At 30.2% G+C, this 25638-nt stretch overlaps 1 protein-coding gene and 2 pseudogenes across 2 annotated transcripts; 2 read left to right on the top strand and 1 right to left on the bottom strand.

Annotated features, from left to right (window-relative positions):
* The first annotated feature begins 5396 nt into the window (after window positions 1-5396).
* Window positions 5397-5998, top strand: LOC149492024 (nuclear transcription factor Y subunit B-1 pseudogene; annotated as a pseudogene).
* Window positions 5999-10822: 4824 nt separating this feature from the next.
* On the top strand, window positions 10823-15160 carry LOC149492025 (protein CPR-5-like; annotated as a pseudogene). The gene is made up of 5 exons (XR_016319171.1): window positions 10823-11314; window positions 12413-12469; window positions 12849-12884; window positions 13030-13753; window positions 14345-15160. The product of XR_016319171.1 is annotated as a protein CPR-5-like (transcript).
* Window positions 15161-21901: 6741 nt separating this feature from the next.
* Window positions 21902-24894, bottom strand: LOC149492026 (protein HEAT INTOLERANT 4-like; the record flags this gene model as incomplete). The annotated part of the gene is made up of 7 exons (XM_089716917.1): window positions 21902-22376; window positions 23304-23432; window positions 23530-23577; window positions 23664-23726; window positions 24184-24222; window positions 24353-24432; window positions 24825-24894. Coding segments are annotated over 7 exons (477 nt in total), but the record flags the coding sequence as incomplete, so codon positions are not given.
* Between the last annotated feature and the right edge of the window lie 744 nt (window positions 24895-25638).

Genomic DNA, 25638 nt, shown 5'->3' on the forward strand with positions numbered 1-25638 from the left:
AAACATAATGATTTATGAAATATAGAATTGGAAAGTCATTTTCCTCTTGTAAGTCTCACTGTATTTGGAGCATTTTTACCGTTAAAAATAATAAAAAAAATCATCAAATTTTTATTCTAAAATGGGAAAAAAATGTCACCAACTTTTTACTGGCAACTGTTTATTATTCTATCATGCCATATTCATTTCGATGCAACTATTAAATGGAAGTGACTTTCTATATTTCTTTCATAAATAAATTCTCTCACTTTCTTTACTCATATAAAATTTTCACCTTCACTTGGTCTATTTTATAAAAATATTCAATAAGTTAATAACATTTTATTATATTTTGATTTTTTTTTAGAATAATCATATATTCTCCATATTTATTCTCATTTTAATATAAACGAATAAAATTTAAAAAAAATTTATCATATGCATTGAACTAATTAATATTTTAAAATTTCAATTTTTATTATTATTTAGTAGTTTGATAAAATAATAATTTTTTTTGAGATATTGAAGGAAACTAATTAATGAATTCTTTTTTGAGATATTGCCAGAAATTTCTTTCTAAAATATATATCAAGAGAGAATTATTATTTAATTTATAATTTTTAACTTTTGTTATTATTTTGTTCATCCTTTTTTAGTAAATACATTAATTCATCCCTAAATTTTTAATGTCCTTCAACTATTTATTTTTTACGCTAATAAAAAAACATTTTTCCTGTTAATTTTTAATAAAAACACCAAAATGCATATATTAAGTTAAAAAATATTTATCTCTATTTTCATCTCTTTCTCTTATCCTGCATGCCAAAATAAAATCATTTTAAAAATTGGAACTTCATAACTGTGGAAGTTGAGACAAAATCTCCACATCTTCACACGCTTTTGGACTTAACAGACAAAATACGACGTTTCGTATGACTTCACATTGCCGCCATCGTTTTATTTTACATACACTAAAATGGTAAAAAAAACAATTACTGTTTATAAAAATATTCTGAAATAGAGTTAGAGCCGGATAAATCTCACGAATTGTTTCGATGTAAGATGAAAATATAAATTCTTTTGTGAAAACATAAATTCTATTTTTAGAAAACACGTATAATAGGAGGTATCGAAAAATTTTATGCTTTACAACTTGATGGGAATTTGTTAATATAAAAGAGGTGAAGGAACACCTTCTATTCTAAAAAATAAAATAAAATAAAAAGAATATATTTGTGTTTCATATACTTTTTTTTTTTTCATTTTTCCATTCATCTCTTAATATCATTAACACTTCAAATTAACAACGCTTTGTTATATGACTAAGATCTACAATCATCAAATAGAATATAAAATTTGAAAATAAAACAGTAAAAACTGAAAAATTTGAAGAAATTACAAAAATGAAAATAAAATCTGTGTTTAAAATAAAGTTAATAAATAGAAATAAACTAAAAATATTTTAAAATCGAGCATGTGGATTAAAATTGAAACAACAATTCTTTCTACATCAAAATATTTTAAAATAAATGTTATTTTATTAAAAATAAAAGTCAAAATTAATTAGTAAAAAATTAGTAGATAGATATGCGTTCAAGAGTATGGATTAAAAATGTTGAATTGTAAAGAGAAATAAAAAAAAAAAGAAGTAAAATGAAAGGTGGTAAAATTCATTAATTTGATGTTACATTAAGACGGTTTAATCTAATCAATAAACAATTATAATTAACTTTATTTTTAAGTAAATATAAAGATAAACAATTAAGTCATTACACATTTTATTAATTTGGAATCCTATATGGCAACACCAAAAAAAAATTGCCTGCTAACTATAATCAATATCATTTATTAACCATTGATTTCCTTCTTCGATTACCATAACATTATGAGTCATAAATAGTAAAGGCTCATAATTTCATCACTGCAAAGAAATACAATGAATTATTTAATTTAAAGTAATATATTCTATTAATAACAAATATATTAAAAATATCTCTTTCTGATTTTTGTTGAATTTTCTTTTTCTAATTCGAATTTTCAAGAGTAGGAGCTCAATTTTTTCTAGTTCACTATTATAAACATAACTGTCCAAAATTTAGAACTTCAAGCTTCAATTTTTATTTTTGCAATACAATTATAAATAGAATAATAAATTAAAAAAAAAAAGAAGAATTGATCCCAACCACCATGTCACCACAAGGCATTGATGAGAATCTTAAAATTGTCTTAGGTGAAAAGTATCTTTCCTTTGGATGCTTTCGTTCACCAATATTCTGACAGGTTTTAGCTTTCCCTAACAACATATTTGGGTTTTAAACATATATAATTAATCTAGGGTCCAAGATTGACCTAGAAGCTTCCATTTATGTCAAACCCTAATTTTTTTAATAATATATATATAAATTTTTTAATATAAGGATTAGCCCTTAAACAATTGAATGATACTTTATTAATCTCCAAACTTTACCTTTTAATTTATTGAGAAGACAGCAAGTTGGAGACAGTCCAAAGAATTTTTATATGTTGGTGTGGTGGAAATTGGCAAGAGAAGTTGCTTCTAAAGTAGCCACTTGTCATTTTTAGGTTAAATGGATTTAAGAATTTGTTATTATTTTATTTTAGATGTTGAACTAATTAAATGGGTTACTTCTACATGCAATGCATTTTAAAAAGTTGAAATTTGCAGATTTGATTGATGGAGCTGCACAAGTTGGCCAGCAAATCATGAAAGAAAGATTTCATACATATATATATATATAACTATAGTTCATATAGAAATGATTTTTTTTTTTTAAGCATTGACATGAGTTTTAATTCTTATATGAAAGATATTAAACTTAAAATTTTATTAGAATAGTCAAATACATTAACAATAACTATACCTTTTATATTATTTAAATATAAATTTAATAATTAATTATATATAATAGGTTTGTTAAGAATCAACCAAGCATTGATTAAGTAGAATTGAAATAAGTAACTCTTGGTCAAAAGGTCTTTTTATTATGTAATTAATGCCCTAAATTCTCGCTCAGTATGAAGTCTCCACATTCTCGCTCTCCGGCATTTATTTCATTATTCCTTACTTAAAATAACCAGAAAGACTATAAAGATATTTATTTAGTTCAAATAATATATTTATTTGAGCACATTATCATTTATCAAATTCTCTCACTCATAAATTTTTCTACTTCTGTCAATTAATATATTTATTGAAAAATGCAATGTACCGAAATGATATGATTAGTTATACAGCAAGACTCGCTCTCCATTTGACTCATCAAAATGATAAAAAATTTTATCGTCGAATTTATTACATCTTAACAGAGATTAGAAAAAACGACTGATTGAGGCAAGAGAAGGTGTGGGGATATATATATTATATATGGGATGTGATAAAGAGAATCTAGAAAGACATAAATAAGCAAAAAGGAGAGGAAAGTGAAGCATATGTGCTAGAGCCACTCAACTATTGCATGCTTTATTTAAGCCAAGGAAAGATACCCATGTGATATTTTATGAATTGAAGGTTGATATTAGTTATCCAACTCTGATTCCAAGTCAGAAAAAAGCTTTAATATACGAAATATCTTCATAAGGACAAGGAAAGATTGCCAGTTTCCATGGATGTCCGATCAATATCCTCGGATTTATTCCACCATTATTCATTACGTATATTTGTCCCTATATGTATATATATAATCTCTTCAGTAAAATTAGTTGTTTTGATATCTATCAGCTACTCTAGAGTGTTTAGCTGTTCGGGCAAAATTAATTGTTTTGGTATCTGTTACTTTATTTTAGATCATTTAGCGGTTTGAGTAATTTTTTTATAAAATGCTAAAAAGTAACATTGCATGTGTTAACTTTTGCATAAAATGTTACTTTAACCTCTAAAAATTAGTTCAAATGCTATGTTACCCTCAACAATATAACGCTAAAAGCTACTTAAAACGCTGTTACAGATAATAATAAATTGAGTTGAAGTACATCATTTACGTGAGGTTAAACTCTAATTAGCTAATAAAATTGGAAAGTTATATTCATTTACTAATTCAAAAAAAAAAAAAAAAAAAGATGAAGCTAATGATTGCCATCTATCATTAACTCTACTAAATTTTAATTTCAAACAAATAAAAGCAAAACTAATTAACTTTATATATTTTTTGGATTAGTATTCTCTCATATTACTGAATTTCTATTTAGAAATACAGCAGAAATTTTTATATCAGAACAATTTTTATAAAATAAGAGGGTCATGTACATATTTAAATATATTGAAAATTGAAATTAAGATCAGAGAACAGATACTAAATATAAATTAGAAATTATCAGTAGAAATAAATTGCATCTCTAAATGAACTTATTTAAAAGACCAATTCTGAAATTTGAAATCATTATTATTGAAGTGCTTTATCTAAATACTACCTCAATATTAGCATGAAGACATGCGCGTGTGCAGGCACTTATATATATACTCTTATTTTTCATATTCTCTAACCAATTAGATCACATCTATTATTAAACAATAACTTAATTGTTTATTCGCACATTGAAAAATAGTCTAGTGGTTAAGTATATATATGATTTAATAATAGATTCAAGTTAAATTCTCTTTTCCATTATTCAATAAAAAATTAATTGAAAACTGTTTATTCATTTTTTTTCAAGTGAATTATTAATTAACACTTTTTGTTTGCACTGAATAATTTTATAAGATTGACTTGATGCATGTGTTGGCTTGTACATTGACTGAGGGAGGGGTCAGGAATAGCTCCGCTCCCCTCAGCAATTTTTTTTTTTTTTTTTAAAGTTTACCCTTTAAATTTCTGAAAAAATTTTCAATAATTATCCCTTAAACTAATGTACTTTTTAATTTTGTCACTCCGAACTTTTGAAAAAAAAAAAAAAATTACCCTCTTTATCTTCAATTTTGGCTCCGTACCGGACATCAAATACTAAGTGAAGACAAGTCATTCTCAATTTGGGTAACTTGACTGTAAATCAATCCACTTTTATCATATTCCACGTGTCCGCACTTCATTTGAAGCTTTTAAAAGAAAAGTCACCACTCTCCGCCTACGAAGTAACAACAACTCTTCATTGATCTTTTTGCAAATTTTACTTGGTGTGAGATTCGACATTTCTCAAAAACCATTCTTTGCAGAATGGTTGTAAGTGCTTCGTTTCTTTCTTTTTCCTGTCCACATCATACCGCCTTTCCACTTTTTATATTTTTGGTCTCTTTTACCCCACTTTTGTTAGCTTAAAAGCCCAAGCTCTCATCTCTTTAGATTCCACAACACAAGCACTTACAAAAGAAACTAAAAAATAAAAAGAAAAATACACTAAACTTTTCCTTCTTTCTTGCTTTCTCTTCCTTTCTTTGCTCCTCCATTTTCTTGAATCTAAATACTATGGCTGGAAAAAGAAACCAAAATAACCAGCCCTATCGGAAGCCCCTTGTCAGGGAATATCTCTGATAGCTCTTCCAAAGAGCAAGACCGATTCTCCCTATCGCCAACGTTAGCCGTATCATGAAAAAATCACTTCCGGCAAATGCAAAAATATCCAAAGAAGCTAAAGAAACCGTTCACGAAATGTGTTTCTGAGTTCATAAGCTTCATCACCGGTGAAGCCTTCCGATAAGTGTGAAAGAGAAAAAAGAAAGACCATTAATGGCGACGATCTTTTATGGCTATGACTACACTAGGGTTTTGAAAATTATGTGGGTCCGTTAAAGATTTATCTCAACAAATATAGAGAAACTGAAGGAGAGAAAAATTCTATGGCTAGACAAGAAGATCAATCTCCGCTTTGCAACTAATGACGAAATTAACAAAGTAAATAGTTCTTTTTCAACTGAGGTTGACTTGCAGACCTTTAATGGCGGATTTATTCACTTGGGGGCGCAAGTAATACTACTCCTAAAAGCGGCTATGGATATAACTGAAGGTTTGTTGGGTCTGGAGAGAATTTGGTGGTGCAGGTAATTTTTCAAGATGAAGGCAGCTATTAGAAATATTAATTAATTAATGTATACATATATATATAAATATCCATGTATGAAAATATATTATGTTTTAAGTCATTTCCTGCCTTTGATCAATTATATATGAGCAATGTGAAAATAGAGAATTTCTATGAAAATATTTTTATTTGAGAGATGCGATTTCACTAAATATTTTCCAAGTGTAACGTTATTTCAATTTATGTGGTGTGGATTAATAATTTCGCAGCACACACCAGCTACCTCGCCTTCTTTGTTTCTCCACTTCTCATTTTAGACAAAATAATAATAACAATAATAATATTTCCAATGCACCAAAATGATATTTGAAAGTGTTTTTTTTTTTTTATTTTAAGAGTGCCATTATTTTCAGAGAACTAATTGGTTACGCCAAAGCAATAACATTGTATACAATATCATTTAACAAAATTGCCCCTTAATGAATTTATCTCTTTTTTCCTCCTTTTTTTTTTTTTATCACCAACAGGAACATTAAATTCAGTTTTTAAAAAGAATAAAAAAGAAAGAAAGAACTAAACAATCTAAATAAATTCAATAGCTCTGATCACCATCACTCAAACAGCAACACCATTTTTTTCTGGTCCAAAGCTCTCTCTTATTTCCTAATAACATAACCTTTCTTGTATAAATACCAGGCTCTCATTAAAAAAGAGAGAAAAACAAATTATAACTTGTTATGTGTTCAGCCTTGTCTTTTCTTATTCTTTTTATCTTTTTCATAAATAATTTGGATTAATATTTGGGAAACATCTCTCTTCTATAAACAATTGAAGTCTGCAATTTTTCTATATAATCCATTTTTAACTTGTCAATTGCGTATTTTTTATCAGATAAATTCGCTATAGCAAGAACTTTGTGTGAGAACCAAGTATAAACAACTGAATTGAAAGCATTCATTTATTTAGATCGTTTAGTTATATCTTTTAATTTTTTTCTTTTTAAAAAAATGAATTAATGTTCCTGTGGAGATTAAAAAAGAAAGAGAGGAGATAAATTCATTAAGGGGCAATTTGGTCAAGTGATATTGTATAAAATGTATTGCTCTAGCATTAACGATTAGTGCTCTAGAAATAACACCATCCTTTTTTAAACGAGTCTCAATTAAAAAGCATTGAAATTGTTTTGAGTCCATCCATGGGTCAAACTAACGAATTTTTTTTTTTTTTAAACAGAAGATATTTTCACTATTCATTAAGAAAAAAAAAAAGATAAAGCTAGAATAATTTTTAAAATTTTTTTGTATTGATTGGTTTGATCCATGGATGAGTGCATACATCAAATTTAGACAAGTATAATATCCTGTTAAAAAAGGGTGTGAGGGCAGGTGCATTGAGCAAGTTTAGGTGTTGATTAAATGAGTTTAGGACGGATATAGATATTAAATTAATTATTCACTGTGGATTTGGATAAAGGCGTGGGCAAAAGAAAAGATAGATTCAAACGAGACTGGGTGTAGGTTTAAAGTTGTGAATACACCCACTACCCACTAAAATCCATATTTTAATTTGAAAATATTTAAATAATAAAAATATTTCAAGTGAATATTGAGTTTGACGGAAGCGGCTCATATTTTCATGGATACTCTATGATTCTTCAATCCTTCCCTACTTCAGTCACAAATTTTGGGTTTGATCTAGAAGAAAACCTAATTCTGATATACATGGGTCATATTCTCAAATGTTTATCCAATTTCCAGATATTCTGAAGAAACATAAGCATCCCATATAAAATCTGGGCTTGCAAGAGAAATACCTTTGTCGTCGTCCTTGTTTGTTTTTAGGTAGATCAAGGCACTTTAACCTTAAAACTTCTTGCATAAGGCCACACTTGTTCACTTTGAGGAGCATCCATAACAATCCTCTGCTAGTAGAAAAGTTGTGACGGATAGTACTAAACTTCTTGCACGTTCCTATGTTGTTGTTATTCAAATTTTATGCAAGCTATGCATGGGATGCTCGTAAACTACTAAAAACCGTTTAAATTGCCCGAACTATATCTAAAATGGTAGGTTTGAAAAAGTTAGCGATTAAGTTTAATTTGGCTTAATTTCATTCAAGGTTTGTTTCTGAAATATAGACACCGTCACACTTTCATCTTCCGAATTCAATTTGTAATGGTAAAATTCTTAACACTAAAGTCACTTTTATCTAATTATTGGTGAAGAGATGCCGGAAGATTGACATGGATGTCCAGCTCAACATTTTTTATGTTTTAAAATCCACGTAGTCTCAATAAAACCAGAATTTTCTCTTAGAAGCTCTTTCTCTCTCATGTCCCAAAATTACATAAAACTTAAAAAATGGAACTATCTGTTTGGTTTATTAGTTCCACTGAAGGCAATAAATAGAACATCGAATACACCTAACATATATCATTTCAATGATGCTAAAAGTTATATTGTGTTATTTATTTATCGTTACTCATATTTAACGTTACTTGTTAAAAATAATTTTCTTGTTTTTTTATTAATTACCTATTATTTTTCAATATCATTATTTATTTATAATCACTTTGAAATTTGATAATATAAGTAGTTATTAAGTTTAACCATTTTCAGTATATATTAATCAACTTTAGATAATTAATTAATTTTGATAGATGGAAAAGTTAATAATATATTAATAAATATATCTCATATTAAAGTAAGGTTGCAATAAGAAAAATACATGCAAATTCACTTTCCTAACTGAAATAACTAATTTTTCTTAATTCTTGTGAATATAAAGTGCTATTAATCGGGACAGAGGAATTTTAAATTGATTACCTTGTTGTAAATCATAATAATAAAATAAAGCTAAATTTGGCCATGAACTTAGGAATAATATTCAATTTGTCCAAAAATCACTTTTCATAATTTATCTCCTGAACTTACACCAAAAGGATAAAAAGTCTGATTTTACTGAAAAGAAAATAAATATTTAATTTAAATCAAATTTTAATTAAAAAATAATCAAATATTTAATTGAGATGAAATACAATTAAGAAATAACTAAATAAAAATAATAAATATTTAAACCAAATATTTTAATTCTGCAATTTTTTAAATCAATGATAAGTCACTATAATTTTTTTATAATTATTATTATATTTTTAAATATTTTTTGAACTTCTTAAATAATTTTTATTATAACAATATTAAAAGTTATTTTTTTAAAATTGAATTTTTCACTTTTTTTAGTGCATATGTAGGAGAAAAATTGTAAAACAAATAATGTTTAAACAGATTGAATATTGCCCCCGAAGTTGGGGGCAAATTAAACTTTATTCCTTAATAATACTAATACCTCAGTTACATAATATTTGCCACATTTGAAATCACGTTGTTTAAGAAAATCATTAAATTTGTCTAAACTACAATAAATTATTGAGTAAATTGACTATATTATCTTTAATTTAATACTAATTTTTAAAAAAACTATTAAATTGAAATAATAATTATTAGTCATATATAAAAAGTAAATATGGAAAAAAGTATTTATTACATCTTTAAACCGCGCTTTTACTACTACGAATCAAAGAATTCTCTATTGATATAGAGTCTATTTTTATGACATGTGTTACATATACCTTCTATAGTAGGTCACAATGAATTTGTTTTGTTTTGTTTTTTCTTTTTTTTTTTTTAAACTGTAAAGATAAATTAACTATAAAATTATGTTTTCAATTCACCTAAATTAAAGTTTATGATACTGTATAGACTTCTTATACAATTTAAATTCTTAATTAATAAACACTAAAATTATAAAATTTTATATATACATTAAGTAATATTTTATTTATAAAAATTATATAAATAATTTAACATAAGAACAAGGTTTCAAGTTAAATTTACAGTTTACAATCTAGAAACTTGCGTAATTGGACATTTTAAATTAAATAAAAAAATAAAAATATATTTCATGGATAAATATATAATATGGATTTTAAAAAATATATAGATTAATTTATAATAAAAAAACTAAAATTAATTAAAATACAAATTAAAAGTAATAAATTATTATTTATATTCCTTTATTTAGAGTTAAAAATAAATTAAATAAAGATTAAGTAAAAAAGAACAATAGTATATAAAATATATGAAATTTTGACTGCAATAATTGTAAAAATCAGTTTAAAGAAGAAAGATCTTCATAAATTTCTTAATAGTAATGACATTTTCTTTTGCTTGATAACTAATATATGTTTTTAAATCAAATAGATGCGACCTTACTAGGCATATTAAAAATATATGAAATAAAATTTAATTATATACATTAGAAAAATTAGTTTATTATTAAATAAAATTGGAGAAAAAAATTAAATCAAGCATTTGAGTTATGTAATTTTATTTCTTAATTAAAAAAACGTATAGAAAAATAATAAAATGTCGTATATATAATATGTTTTCTTTTAAATAAATTCATTATTAATATTTTAATAATGAAATAGTAAATTAATTTATTAAGATGGTAAACAATTTATTTTGAGTCAATAAATTTAATCATTAGATAATTATTTATTTTTATTTTTATAATTATGTTAAAAAGAGTATTTTTATTCAAATTAAAAAATTACATTAAATAGCTTTTTTGTAAGCTACTTTATAGGGAATAAGTTATTTAGTAAAGTTTGAATTTAACATTTAAATTTAAGTATTTCAAATTTAACGGTGAAAAGAAGATTCTGCATTCATATAGACAGTTTGAATTTTTTGGCCGTAGTTTTATCCTGAAATCACGCGAAATATTACGGAACAAATTATTTTTTCTCAAATTTAATAATATTATGTAAATTATTATAATATAAATAAATAAATAGATATTAATAATTACCTACGACCGTTGTCTGTTGGGTGTTGACGCTTTGTTTCCGTTGCAGTCAGGAAACCAACCCACCAGATTGCTCATCAACTCCTCTGTATCTATCATTTGATTTTCAAAATCAGGTTCTCCTCCCTTTCCTCTCCTATATTCTATGGGCACCCCTTCTCCTTCTGCTTCGCCGCCAATTCAAGAATCCAATACCACTGCCGATTCGATTCCGGAGGATGAGTCTCCTCCGGCAATCTCGAAACCTCTTGAGGACGATAGCCTAAATATGACCCATCGCAAGAAGAAGAAGAAGAAGAAGAAAGCTTATGAAGGCGTTTCTATGATATCCTCATCATCTTCTCCTTCTACACGGAGAAGTACTAGCATGACTTATAAACGCAGAAACCCTAAGGTGTTGATAGCTCCGGTTAGGCGTGGTGGCCGCTTCGGGAATAGCGATATGGAGGCCGCTGCTCTCCCTCTCGGAATGTCTTTTGCTGCTATTGTTGCCCAGGTTCGTTGAAAGTTTCAATTTTTGGTATAATATAAGCAAATTATATTGCGCTTTTAAAGTTCTTAGTTGCTTTTTTTTTTTTTTTTCTGGGCAAAGTTTGGATTTTTTTATGTTGCCTGTAACTAGAATTTTGTTGCCATGTTTACATGTTTCTTTTTTATTTGCTTGAGACAAAGATTTTTTGTATTAATTGTTGTGTTTGGTTCAAAATTGATTCTTGCTAATTGTTTAGTCAAAGTTCTGTTTTTGGACGAGGCATTGTTTATGCTTCTTCCTTGTATGTGTATTTTATCGATTAAATATTTTGAAATTTGGATGTGGTGTGGATATTTTCAACTAAGTTTTAAATGCTAACGAGTGTTTGTCTCATTGTATGTTCTTTATGTGTTCTTGACGTTTATGTGGTAGTTAAAATGGAACTGCAAATTCGAAGAGAGACTACAAAAATTGGTAATTAGCTTATAAATATTGTCTAATTAATTTGGCGATTAACTACTGCCACATTTAGTTGGTATCATGGCAACTAATGTGTGGTGAGTGATGATCCTGAAGCTCTTGGAAGTGAAATGCATGAATAAACATTTAGTTATTAAAAATATGTAATAGTTGTGAAGACATAGATATAAATTACCGTGTACTAATATTTGAAGCAATCCCTTAATTCTATGCCTAACATAGAAATTTTGTTGCATATTCTCATTGAATAATATGTAATTGCATGCTTTTAGTTGAAGTCACATAGAGGCAGGTGCATTAAATTTTTATTTTTCCTGACAAATAAATATTCTTTTACATAATGTTTCATGTTTTTCATGAATGCATCATTTTATTTGACTAAAAAATGAAATATATGCCGACATATGTCTTTCTATTTATACATTTAAATATGAAATCCTGGCTAGGAATAATGCTCAAAAATTTCCTCTACACAATAATTAGATTTGTAACACTGTGACCATTTTAGCTTCTTAGGAATCCTTCAGAAACAATTTTATTTTTATGTTGACTTCTAAAAGTGTATGTATATGTGTTGTGCGTCCTTTGGATTGCCATTTATTCCATTGGTTGATATTGTGCATGGTTGCTTTCTGAATCTAGGTCCTGGAGAGGAAAGATACGGCAGGCATGGAGATTGCTGTTGATCATCTTTCAAAGGTACATATTTTTAATCCTCTTACCAGATTAAGTTGGATTTCTATATGTTCTCTTTCAAATGGACTTATGCAATTGTTACCATGGGTTTTTTTTATCTATTCATATTTCTTCACTTGGAATATGGGAAAAAAATATTTCACTATTGGACAATCCAATGGATTTTCTCTCTTTTTGTTCTCAGAAAGACATTGATATCAGGTATTGAAATCAATCAGCACGGAAAATTGGATTTCATCTTAAGCAAATTTGAAATATTGTATGTATATTGTGAGAATTGGTCAGTTTCGTATTTTGTTTGAATATGAAAATTGGATTTAATTTTGAGCAAGTTAGAAATAATGAGCATTAACAATAACATTATTTGTATCTGCATTTGCAGATCTGTGCTTCAGCTGTCAGAGAATCTTTAGCCAATGTAAGCCCTGCTTTAACTGCTGACTTATCCATGGACTCTGGTTTTTCAAGTTAAGCTTCTTCATAAGTTCTTATCAAAATCAAACAGACTTAGAATGCTAATATGATATAAATGGCTATGTTTCTTATTGCCTATGTTTCAACAGGTCTTTGGTGATGAATTTTATTTTTTTGCAATGAGCTTTGAGAAATCATTTGGAAGCACATTGAGGACTCTTCGATTGATTAATGAAGCTTCCATCAATAAGAAAGCATATCACTTAAGCCACGTAAACGTAGAAAACTCTGATTCATACATGAATCTCAACGCTAGAGTTAGTTGTGCAAGTAGCTCTGACATCAAAGATTGTCAATCAGAAACTGAATTGCCCTCCAGTTCAGTTAAGAACCAAACGCAGATAGCTGAAGTAGTAGAAGAAAGCATGCCTTGTTCGAGTCAAGAACTTGCCCCGCATGGGCAATTAAACTGGCAGGTTTCTGTACCAAGCTCACTCGGTCCAGTAATCAATCAACTCAGTAGTATTGAGAAATCTCTCATGGAGCAAACTACTCGTTCTAATGACCTGAAGGCTTTAGAGATTGGTCTTACAATGAGAAAATTGAAGTTGAAGGAGGCCCAGCTGGCTCTTAGTGTTGATTCAAATCATCTTGAGAGAACAAAACTAGCAATGGGCATATCAAGGCAATCCTTTAAAGCTGAAAAGTTCAAGAATCAATTAGAAGACAAGGCATGCTGATCTGCTTAAGAATTGCATAGACTGTCTTGTTGCTGGTTTGTTCATCATGTCTGCCTGCCTTTTGTATGGTGCCTACGTGTTTTCATACCAAAGGATTACTGACGCTACTGCATCCTGCAGTCCTTCAGTTGAGGTAAGGACCACCAGTATTGTGGTCTAGTGATTTAGATTCTATATGTTCTTTATAAGACTATTTTCTCCGAAATTACAGAGGTTCTATAGAGAAAATGTTATGAGGACATTATAATGTCCCTGGACCTTTAGTGGTAAAGTTGAAGATGGACTACTACTGACTTACTTTATAGTCTTACTACAAATGTGCAATAAATACCGAATTGGATTTCTAGGGAATTTTGGTATTTCTTTTCATCTGGGAAGGCACTGCCACATGCCTCTGACGGGGCGCCTTGAATTTTACCTTGATGTATGATTTTATTAAGTTCTCTCTTTTACAACGACAACAATAACAACCAAGCCCTTGTTCCAAACTAGTTTTCTTTTGTTACTTGAAAATAAATTCCATACAGATATAATCTAAATCTACAGCAGGATGGAAATTCTCTTTCTTTTTAATATTGGTATTGGTTTTAACTCCTTATGTAATTAGAGATGTCAAAAAATTGTCATGTCACACCTTTGAATTTTCCTTGCTATATTTGTCTAGCTTTTTTTTTTTTCAGTTATATGAAATGCTTATAAAATTTGTTTCTCTAATCTGATTCAGGAGTCCAAATCTTGGTGGATCCCAAAGCCATTTTCATCTGTCAACTCAGGGCTGCACACTCTCAGGTGTCATGTACAGGTCATGAGCCGAATGCTATTTGGCATCTTAATAATCCTTGTCGTTGCTTATTTGCTGCTTCAACGTCATCAGCTTCACGTCAAATAATGCCAGTAACTTTCATACTGTTACTGTTAGGCACTGCCTGTGGTTTTGCTGGCAAATTTTGTGTTGATACTTTGGGAGGAAGTGGATTGATGTGGCTGATATATTGGGAAACTATGTGCTTGCTGCACTTCTTCTCAAATGTTTGTACCTCAATATTGTTTTGTGTACTTCATGGGCCTCTCACGGTCTCTCAAGGGATGAAATCCAGCACAATGTGTCCATACTGGTTCCGGCGAATGCTTTTTTATTCCATTGTGCTCTTGTTTCTTCCGTTATGCTGCGGTCTATTGCCTTTGCTGGTCCTGGTGAATGGAAAAATCATTTCTTGCTGCTTGCGACAGATTTATTCGTCACAGATAATTGAGCGAAGATTTTTTAAGCCAAAAAGCTCCATTGTTGCTACAGCTGGGTAAGTTTATCAATATTTTGTATTTAACTTATCCTGTCCAGTGTGGCCATAGATAATTATGCAGGAAGCATGTTTTCTGAGTTCTTTCCATTTACTCAGATTCCAATTTGGAGTCTTTTTGTTTTGTGTTGTATTGTTAATTATCACATTGAGGTATCAAGTATCATGTAATTTCTCAACCAATGCTTCTGTACAATGTTTTTTAGATGAAATGAGAAGGGCCTTGCCAAGTTGCCTTATTATTCTGTATCCCTTGGAAGAACTAGCTCTCTAGTGAGTTGGGGACTTGTTTCAGACAATGATTAACTTTTTAATAATATTTGAAGGTGGCACTTGATGGGTTTGAGTCAAGTCACTTTGGATTTGGGTCATTTCGAGTTTGAGTCATCTTTTGGGTGGTTTTGGAATGGTTCATCTCAGGTTGCGGTTTGGTTGGGTTATGCATTAGTTTGATCTACAAAATCCTGTGTGTTAAAGTCAAGTTTGCAGGATTTTGATTGGGTAGGATCTCCTACGACAGTAGCTTATTTGAGAATATAGCATGCTTTATTATTCATCCTCGATTTAACATTTCTTCATAATAGATTTAAATTTAAATAAAATGATTTCTAATTGAATTTAAATATTAATTCTTGAATTTTTGATAATATCTCTTCTTTATTAAATTCTAATATTGAAATATGGTTTTTTTATTGAATTTTGTGAATTCAATTCTATAGAACTGGATATATCTAATTCAAATTTTACTAAAATTAATAAAATTTGTAAATGAAATCCACAAAATTGACCATTAAAATATTTATTGGTAAAATTACTCTTGTTGCTATAAACTCAAATATTTTTTTTTTTTTGTTTATTTTCTTTGAAAAATTCTAAACTATAATAATGTTTTTTTTTTAAATCCAACAATGAAGTTAATTTATATTTATATTTTTTTTTCCTTTTTTTCTTGAAAAATTTCAAACTAGTAATGACTTTTTTTTTTTTTTAATCCAGTGATAACGTTAGTTATTATTATTATTATTATTATTATTATGAAACTATAAAACTGATCATCAACGATTGCTTTTGAATGCAATTAAAAATGATAGTAACATTCTTAATATTTTTTTTAGTTTCCAAATTAATTACTTTAATCAACAAAATTTTTTATATCAATTAAAATAATTATTTGATGAATGTTACTGATATAATTAATTAATTAACATTTTAATATTAGTGTACTTATTTATATGAAATTTATTATTTATATTTTAATAAAAATATGATAAGTTATTATATTGTACATAATAAATATAATTGATGTTTGTTATTTATTTTTGTTAAATTAGTATGTCAAGGGTTATTATAAGAAATAAAGACAAATGAATATTCATTTAAGAATTTATTCTAAACATATTCTATGGAATTCAATTGAATTCTTTATTTTCAATTGTAGCATACCAAGCATAATAAATTCATTTACAAATGAATTTTAGAACTATGATCCATTCGTTGCAAACGAGCTGTTAGTTATATGTTAATTCAACTAGGATTGTAATTAAGTTTAAATATTCAAACTTTTAATGTCAATTATAAAATATTAACTTTTAAGATTTTATTTGAATATGTAAGTTTAAATATTAGTTCTTTAATAATGTCATAAATTATGAGATTGGTCTTTCCTAACTTAAAAGAATCCAAATACTATGTTCAAACTCTATTTGGCATGTAACCCATATAAATTTAAAAGAAAATCAAAAATTATATAAATTTTAATATATAATCATGAACATAAAGTCCAGCATTTAATGTGTAATTCTCTACTTATGTCTAATTTACTATAAAAAAAAAAAAAAAAAGAGACTTTCCATGTTTAAAATAGCCAAAAAAAAACTTTTTCTTTTTATATATTTAATTGCTAAGTATGACATAACAGTCAAGGATCGTCAGGAATTGAATTTCATCTTCACCCTTCTTTAATTTGTAACCTCTTTTTTTTTTTTTTTTTTTTTTTTTTTTTTTTAATCATAATTTGTAACCTTTTTTAAGGATATTAAATTTCTTAAGAAAAGTAATAGATAAATATTACCAATCAAATATAGAAAATCAACTTGTAGTTTGAAAAGTATTAATTTTATAAAAACAACATATATACCGTTCCAACTAAATATAAAAAAATCATTATGCACTTAACAACTCTGTAAGTTTGAAATTCATCCTCGTCCCAACCCCTTTAATTTGTAACCTCGTTGAAAAATTTATTTTTTATACAAGTAGAGGCAATCAAATAGAAAGGAATAATTACTATATAATCTCTAGGTTTTTGGTCAAATACAATATCACAGACTTCAATTTTTAAAATTATATTACTTAGTCCCTATATTACGATTTTGTTAAACTATAAGGTCTAGTAGTTAGTTTTTGCAAAAAAATTGTAAAATGTCAAAAAAGCCCTTAGGGATCATTACTTAATAGGAATTAGATAGTGTAAAATTATAAAAAATTGAGGCTATTACTATTGTTTTTTTTTTTTTTTTTGAAGTTAAAATGGGAAAATTTTATTACGAAATCAAAAATCAAGTAGAACAGGAGGTGGTACAGAATTCCAAACCCCCAAGCCTGCTTCGGAATGTGTTCCAACTGCTAACGTATGTGCAGCTACATTCGCAGACCTATAAACAAAATTACATTTTACGACTGGTATCTCAGACAAAAGAGATTTGCAGTCCTGAATTATCAAACCAAAAGCAGACGAGTCATTTGTAGTATCATCGTTGATGGCATTTGCAACTGACTGAGAATCGGTTTCCAATAAAATATAATTCCATCCGTGATCCTTGATCCAGCTCAAAGCTTCTCTCACGGCTATGGCCTCAGCCACCTTAGCAGTAAAAAAACCCGGAAATCTCCACGCTTTGCCAGCAATAAACTCAGAGGTTGAATTCCTAACTACTATGCCAATACCCACATAACCAGAAGCCACTCCAGTTGAAGCATCCGTGTTCACTTTTAACCAGTTAAACGGGGGTGGACTCCATGTACGATTTGAGTTTGCTGGAGAAGGAACTACCAAACCATGAAGCTTAGCTTCCTTCCATGCGTGCCAAACACCCGAAGCTAGTAAAATTACTGCCCCTGGATTCCTGCTTTTTTGACGCCATACCATATCATTTCTAGTTGTCCATAATGCCCAACACACCATAGAAACATAACTCAAATTCTCCAAAGTCAATGAGTTGGAGGCTTGCTGAAACCACTCCCCAAAAGATATAGCCGAAGACCACCGAAATCCAAGATGGGAAAGAGTCCAAACCTGTCTTGAAAAAGGGCAGTTGACAAGAATATGAAGATTAGTTTCAGAATCTCCAAGACATAGAGGGCAAATATCGTGAATGTCCACCTTCCGAGAGCATAAATTCCTCCTACAAGGTAGAACATCACATACTGCACGCCAAATGAAATTTGTAACTTTGGGTGGGATCTTCATCTTCCACAGCTGAGTCCAACTTATAGTAGACATAAATTGTGACGCAAGAGGATTATGTAGGAGTAATCTGTAAGCACTCTTGACTGTGTATGTACCTTTTGTGTCAAATTTCCAGCAAAACCGGTCATCTCCCATGTGATTACTTAAAGGAATAGAGAGGATACAAGTAACATCTCTTGCATTGAATAATCGTCGAAGCCGCTCAACATCCCATCTTCGTTGTACAATAAGATCCGAAACCAGGAAAACATTACTATTGTGTGGTCGAGGAGTGGAGATAAAAGAACACTCTTCGACAGGCAACCAAGGAGAATCCCAAATAGATATGTTGGAACCACTACCAACCCGCAAATATAATCCCCTTTGAATCAAACTCTTAGACCCCCAAATGCTTCGCCAAACATAGCTCGGATTGGAGCCTAGATTAGCTTCCAGAAAACTACAAGTCGGAAAATACTTTGCTTTCAACACACGTGCAGCCAATGAATCTGGGTTTACCATGAGATTCCAGCCCTGTTTACCTAGAAGAGCTATGTTAAATTCATGAATTTTCCGAAATCCTAGCCCTCCGAACACCTTCGGGATGGCCATTTTGTTCCAAGCAAGCCAGTGAATTCCCTGAGAGTAGTTCCGCCCACTGCCCCACCAAAACCGATTCATGATACGTTCCAGTTCCGTACATAAAGTCTTGGGTAACAAGAAAAGACTCATAAGGTAATTAGGTAAAGCATGAAGAACCGTTTTTAACAAAATTTCTCTTCCCGCACGGGAGAGAGACTTTAGCTCCCATGAGTTTAAACGCTTCCACATTCGGTCCTTAATGTAATTAAAAACCTCCTTCCGATTCCGACCCATGTGAGACGGTAAACCCAAGTAAGTGCCTAAAGTATCCTTTTCCGTAACCTGAAGTAGGGAACATATTTGATTTCTGGAGTGCCGAGGGGTATTAGCGCTGAAAGTAATGGAAGACTTATTTAAATTGATCTGTTGCCCTGATTCTGCCTCATACATAGCCAAAATATGTTTGAGAGATTGTGATTCTTGAACCGAAGCCTTCAAAAACACCAAACTGTCATCAGCGAAAAACAGATGAGAAATTAACGGTCCTCTCCGACAAACTCGAAAACCACTCAAATTGCCATTCTGAATAGACATCTGAATTATATTGGATAAGCCTTCAGCACAGATGATGAATAAATACGGGGATAAAGGGTCACCCTGTCGCAAACCTCGAGTGGGGATAATGGGTCCAAGCTCTCTATTATTCCGCAAAATCCAGTACTTAACCGAAGTTAGAGTAGACATGATAAGATTAATCCATAGAGCATGAAACCCCAACTTAGTTAACATTTGACGAAGAAAGGACCACTCCATTCTGTCATATGCTTTACTGATGTCCATTTTGACAGCTGCAGAAAAATTAGAACCCCTAGTCGTCCTATGAAATGCATGTAAAGCTTCAAAAGCAACAATACAATTATCCTGAATATTCCTACCCGCAACAAAGGCACTCTGGCTTTCCGAAATCAGACGCGGAAGAATAGTGCGAAGACGATTTGCGAGCATCTTAGTAATGACTTTTAACAGAACATTGCAAAGAGCAATCGGTCTCAAATCAGTCATAGATTCAGGGGATGATTTCTTAGGAATCAAAACCAAACCAGTCACATTCAGATAATCAGGGATAGACCTGCTGTGAATTATCTCAATACAGTATAGAGCAATATCATTACCTATAATGTCCCAGTAGCCTTGGTAGAAGCCAGGATTGAACCCGTCAAGTCCCGGGGCTTTGTCGGCCTTCATATCAAACACTGCTGCCCGAACATCTTCAATTGAGTAAGGAGCTAACAAGAACTCTTTGCTTCGTCGTGATAACAGGCTGAGTAAAATCGGAAACCAACGTAGAGGTGCAATTTTGGGAAGCAAACATATTTGTAAAATAACGAACCATGAGATCCTCTAACCGGAATTCAAGTGACACCAGTTACCAGATTCGTCTCTCAAAGAAGAAATTCGATTCTGTTGCTGACGGGCTGAAGCTCTTCGATGAAAGAAACGGGTATTAGCATCACCTTCCCGCAACCAGAACTCTTTAGCACGTTGTTTCCAAAAAATTTCTTTAAAATGTAATAAAAAAATAATATTACAATTAAAATAGAAAAATTAATATATAATTGACAACTCTGCAGGTTTGAACGTTAATCCCACCCCTTAATTTGTCACATCATTAAAAAAATATTAAATTTTTTATAAAAGTAAGAGAAATATTATAATCAAATATAGAAAATATATTTATTGAATAAAATATATTAATTTTTTATTGAAGTAATAGATAAATATTGTTATCAGATATAGAAAATTCAACGTGTTCTTAACAACTCTGAATAAGAATAAATTATATAAATTAATTATCTATAAATTTACCATAAGCATCACGTTATATTTAATAATAAAAAATTCATCAAATAGTTCCACTATTCATTCCACAAAGTCCAAAGCGATAATAAATATAAGGCTCTGTTTATATTTCAGGCTATGATTTATTTTTAAAAAATATTTTTCACTATTTATTTTCTATTGATCGATTAAAATATTGAAAATTAGTGTAAAAAATTGTTTATACCGATATTCAAAAACAAATTATTGATAGTCATTTCAAAGAAAAATAATTTTATACTCTATAAGAGAGAGACATTTGTTTTTTCTTTCTTTTTTTTTTTTTTTGAATAGTAACCAACTAGTTTTAATGAAAGGAAAGCACACAAAAACAATTGATTTATAAATCTGCAGCTATCATTGAAAATATTTTACTTAATAGTCATATTTTTATTAATCAATTTTTAATAAGTGAAGTTTCAGGTAATTTCCTGCGGTCCTTATCATTCAGATCACGCTTTCACTGAACTCAAATAAGATTAGTTGCTTTACTACAAAACTAACTATGAATTACCGCTTTATCCCTAAATCTTTAAATGAGATCTTGAATCCAACTTCTCACTCTACAGACAAAGTAAAACTGAAAATAAACAAATGTAAAAAATATGTAGCTTTCTTTGTTTCCTTAAAAATAATGTCTTCCAAAATATTTTTCAGATAACTCATTTCTTTTTTCTTATTTTTATTTGATTGTAACATTAAAAATTATTCTAAAATTTTTTCGATAATAAGATTATAAAAATCTTTATTTATTATCAAATATGAAAAAAGAATCATAAAAAGGATAAATCTTAGCAGTCAAGGATGACGGGCAGTGATAGTGACTAATAGTAACCATTAACAGGTGGACATTTTATTCCCTTTATACAGAGAAAACAGAATTTGCACAAAGATTAATGACATAATTTAACTGAATATTTTATTTAATTTCTTACTAATTTGTTCCTCGAACATCATGAAATTTATCAATATCAAACCCTCACAAACTTTCCCTTAAGAAAATAAAGATTTACTTCAACCGAGAAAAAGCACGGTTCGAAACATGGTAACTATGAACGTGAAGAGAACATAAATCTAAAATATTCAACTAATCAATTATTCATTTTGTTTCTTAAATATTACTTTTGGTCATACAAAAATCTAATGACATGGTATTAGAACAGAGATTTTCAAGAGATACCTAAGTAACTAAGACAAACTTGAGTGACAGGGAAATTTCACTACCTGCGACTCAACAAGACACTGAAAATTTAAGACTTAAACAATGCATCTTACAAATGCCTCCCTATTGTAATGAGGGACTCAACTGCTTACCTAAAAATTCTCCAACTACTACGAGTATACATCTTTCTACTAAGATACCTAAACTTTGACAAAGAAAAACCGCGGGGCACCAGAGGCACGCCTTCCAACTTCCTCATGGGTGAAAAAAATCTTCAAATCCGACAGCCAAAGCAAAGCCTGAGGAATCTCTTGGTCAATACTGTCCTCCGTGAGTCAAGTCATAGAACCTCATGAGCCTTCCCGTAGTACCTGTTTATGAATGGAGCCTGCAAAGCCAACATACCTATTAACATATGGAATAACTTTCTAAAAGTACTTGTATAGAAAATGTGCAAGTAGGCATTCTACCCAGATTTATTTATGAATTCTTTGCTTACGAAGTCCGATAACACTAAGTAATTCTAAAATGAAGGCTAAACATACTAGGAAAATACTACACTCTTGTATTTCTTTTGTCCACCTTGCTATCTTTGCAACAACCCCTAATAGATTGTCAACCCAAGTTTAGAGAATTGACTGTGAACAAGGGTAACATAAAGCAAACATGCACATTTTCCAATGAAGATTCAAGACAATCCCATAAAAGGGAGGGTAACTAGAGTACCAAAATTTAAGGGTAAAAGAATCTAAGACATCAAAAATGTCGACCACAATATATGGCTTGCTCATATCTATACTTCATATATCTCCTTAACATTCTAAAAGCAAATGCCTTTCTTCACAGTTTACCATTACATAATGCACCAATCCTAAATGACTTTGGTTAAAGCAGATGATGGAATTCATGAGAAATGTTGGCATTTTAATAAAAAGAAATGTAATACACTAACAAAGTCATTAGTAAAAACATTAAGCACAAAAAGAGAACTGTAAAATTTCATCAAGAAAGATGATCACTTTCAGTTATTGAAGGAAACAGGAGGATATGTGGGACTTGAAATAGATCCCTGCTTTTCTTTCCCCCATTTTTCTCGCTCCTTTCCTTAGCATTATAGCAATGACAAATTAATTCCATGCACATTTGACTGGATCTCTGATGTATGATTACCACACAAAAATCTAGTGTTGAAGAAAAACTAAATGAATTTCAATCTAAAAAAATTGGCGGCAATAGGCATTTCTTGCACAAAATTATTTCATATGAAAAAATTAGCAATATGAAGCACATGAATGAGTAATTTCCAACATTTCACCTTTACATTTGATATGTCAGGTGTATCTGGTGTTTGCACAGGATAGAACTTGTAAAACCTCATATTTTCATAGGCCTTTTTGGTTTCCTCGCTCATTGCTTCCAAGGTCTTTTTCCTGGATTCCCTTGCCTGCATAAAATGAAAATTAGTTCAAAGCTGGCTTACATATACTCTTACCAACAGTCTTACAAAAGAAAACAACACAATATGTGGGACTGCATAATACCTCACGGTTAGCTTTCTTTGCTTCTCGAACTTTCTCCTTGACAAACTCCTGACAGGTGGGGAACAAGAATTGGGTTCAATATTAGTGAAATCAGAGAACCTACAAAAAAATTGAATACATTAAATAAAATTCACCTTGAAGGCATCCTTTTGATCTGCAGATAATTCCTCTTCCTCAATCAGCTTATCAGTGAACTCCTGCGGGTTGATAGGAAATTTTAGCACAACTTAATTGTTTTCCTTTTATTTGTCATTTCTCCTCTTCAAGATAAGTTGAAAATGGTTTAGAAAGCAGCTTTAACATAATTGGGCACTGGCAAGGTAGAATATATTCACCCTGAATTTTTCAAAATTCACAAATTCAACTAATTCACGTTAGATTTTAAAACAAGTTTGCAGAAAAATACAACATCTCCCTACTAAGATGAGAAAAGATCATCCAATGGCAAAAAGATTCCATAAAACTAAATGGTGGATTATGAACGTCTATACAGGCATCTGCTTAGACCAACCCTGCCACGACATGAAGTACAATCGTAGTTGCACTTCAATACTTTTTATATGGTTGAACGACATAAAGCCTGACAAAGTAACTTTCACGATAGAATCCCTTCAGGTTAAATTAATACAAAACATCAAAAAGTCAATCTTGTACCTCAAGCTCATCTAACTCCCAATCAAATTCACAGAAAACCTGCATGTGCCAAGAAATTAAAATGTCAATTTAGATATTTGTGCAGTGGATATCTGTCAAAAGAAAGCTACCCAAAAAATTCAGATCCAAATCCAAACATTTTGGTTCCCATCAGTTCTATTTAGCATACCGGCTTTGGTTCTGCTGGAAAAATTATCTGGACCTCAGTACTTTGTTCAAGCTCATCCTGCTTAAAGGGGTGATAGAAATCTGTCAAAAAGAAAGAAAGCATGTCATAAACCTGATACAGCATAACTTGCTCAGGCAATAGCATATGCTCGAATACTTGCTTGTTGCTTTTTGCAATTGCCCTTCCAATATTTAGAGCTTAGCAAACCATGAAATCTAGATTTTTAGCTTTACCCTAACAATGGTTTCCCAAAATCAGTTTAAAAAAAATAATAAATAGATGCACTTTTGAAAAGTGACTTAACTTAATCTCAGATGAAGCCTAAGCATAAACGAATGTAACATTGCCCTTAATAACAACCATACCTGGTTCAGATAATTTTTATGTTCATTTTCTGTAAGACAGCAGTTAATGCAAGGAGTTGACATGAAATGCAGCTATCTAAACAAGTGAAAATTGCTTCTAAACTCACATGGCAGGCAGTATTCATATTTCTTAATACGGTCTATCTTCAAATGTCTCAAAGCGGTCCTGCAAGAAAATCATGTGCAGACAGATAATCAAATAAGGAGCACATCCACTGTAATTAAAAGCGCAAACACACCAAGGTGCAAAGGGCTGCTGGAGCCTAGGCACTAGCCTCTAGATGAAAGTGTGCATCCCAGTGAAGGCTAAAAAATTTTAAAAAAAAATTAAAACAAATTATATTTAAGATATCAAAAAAACAAGGGAAAATTAGAAAAACATGGAAAGAAACACAAATAAATCAGAATAAAAAATAGAAAGCAAATAAAGGAAAAGAAATTGACAGAGGCATATCAGAATGGCGTAAAAACTAAACTACAGAAGGTGCATGCTAGATGAAGGAGTGGAGGTTGGATCACAAAGCACATCACTGGTTTTTTTGTTGCATTTTATTTCTTTTATTTATTTATCTATGTAAGAAGATGATAGCTGGACAGCTTTAAATTGAAAGAAAACACTAGGTGACATATTTAGGAAAACAAAAAATAGAAAGGTGCGCCTTTCTTGAGCCTTAGGCGCACGCCTCTACTTAGAGGCGACAGCCTGAGTGAAGTCGCCTGCCTAAGGACTGTTGAGGCACAAGCCCTTGAGCCTTAAGCAAGGCAGGCCTGAGGCGTGCCTTTAATAGGTATGAGCACTTCCAAATGCACATCATGTTATCAGTGCCAAAGAGCTTTCTCAACAACTCGTTCTGAACCATAAATCACGGCTATAAGGTACAATACTACACGTCTGTGTGCATATTCAACACCAAAATTATC

The sequence above is a fragment of the Jatropha curcas genome, unplaced genomic scaffold (assembly GCF_041381405.1).
Source record: "Jatropha curcas cultivar XTBG-Jc1 unplaced genomic scaffold, XTBG_Jcur_1.0 HiC_scaffold_164_pilon, whole genome shotgun sequence".
Classification (NCBI taxonomy): domain Eukaryota; kingdom Viridiplantae; phylum Streptophyta; class Magnoliopsida; order Malpighiales; family Euphorbiaceae; genus Jatropha; species Jatropha curcas.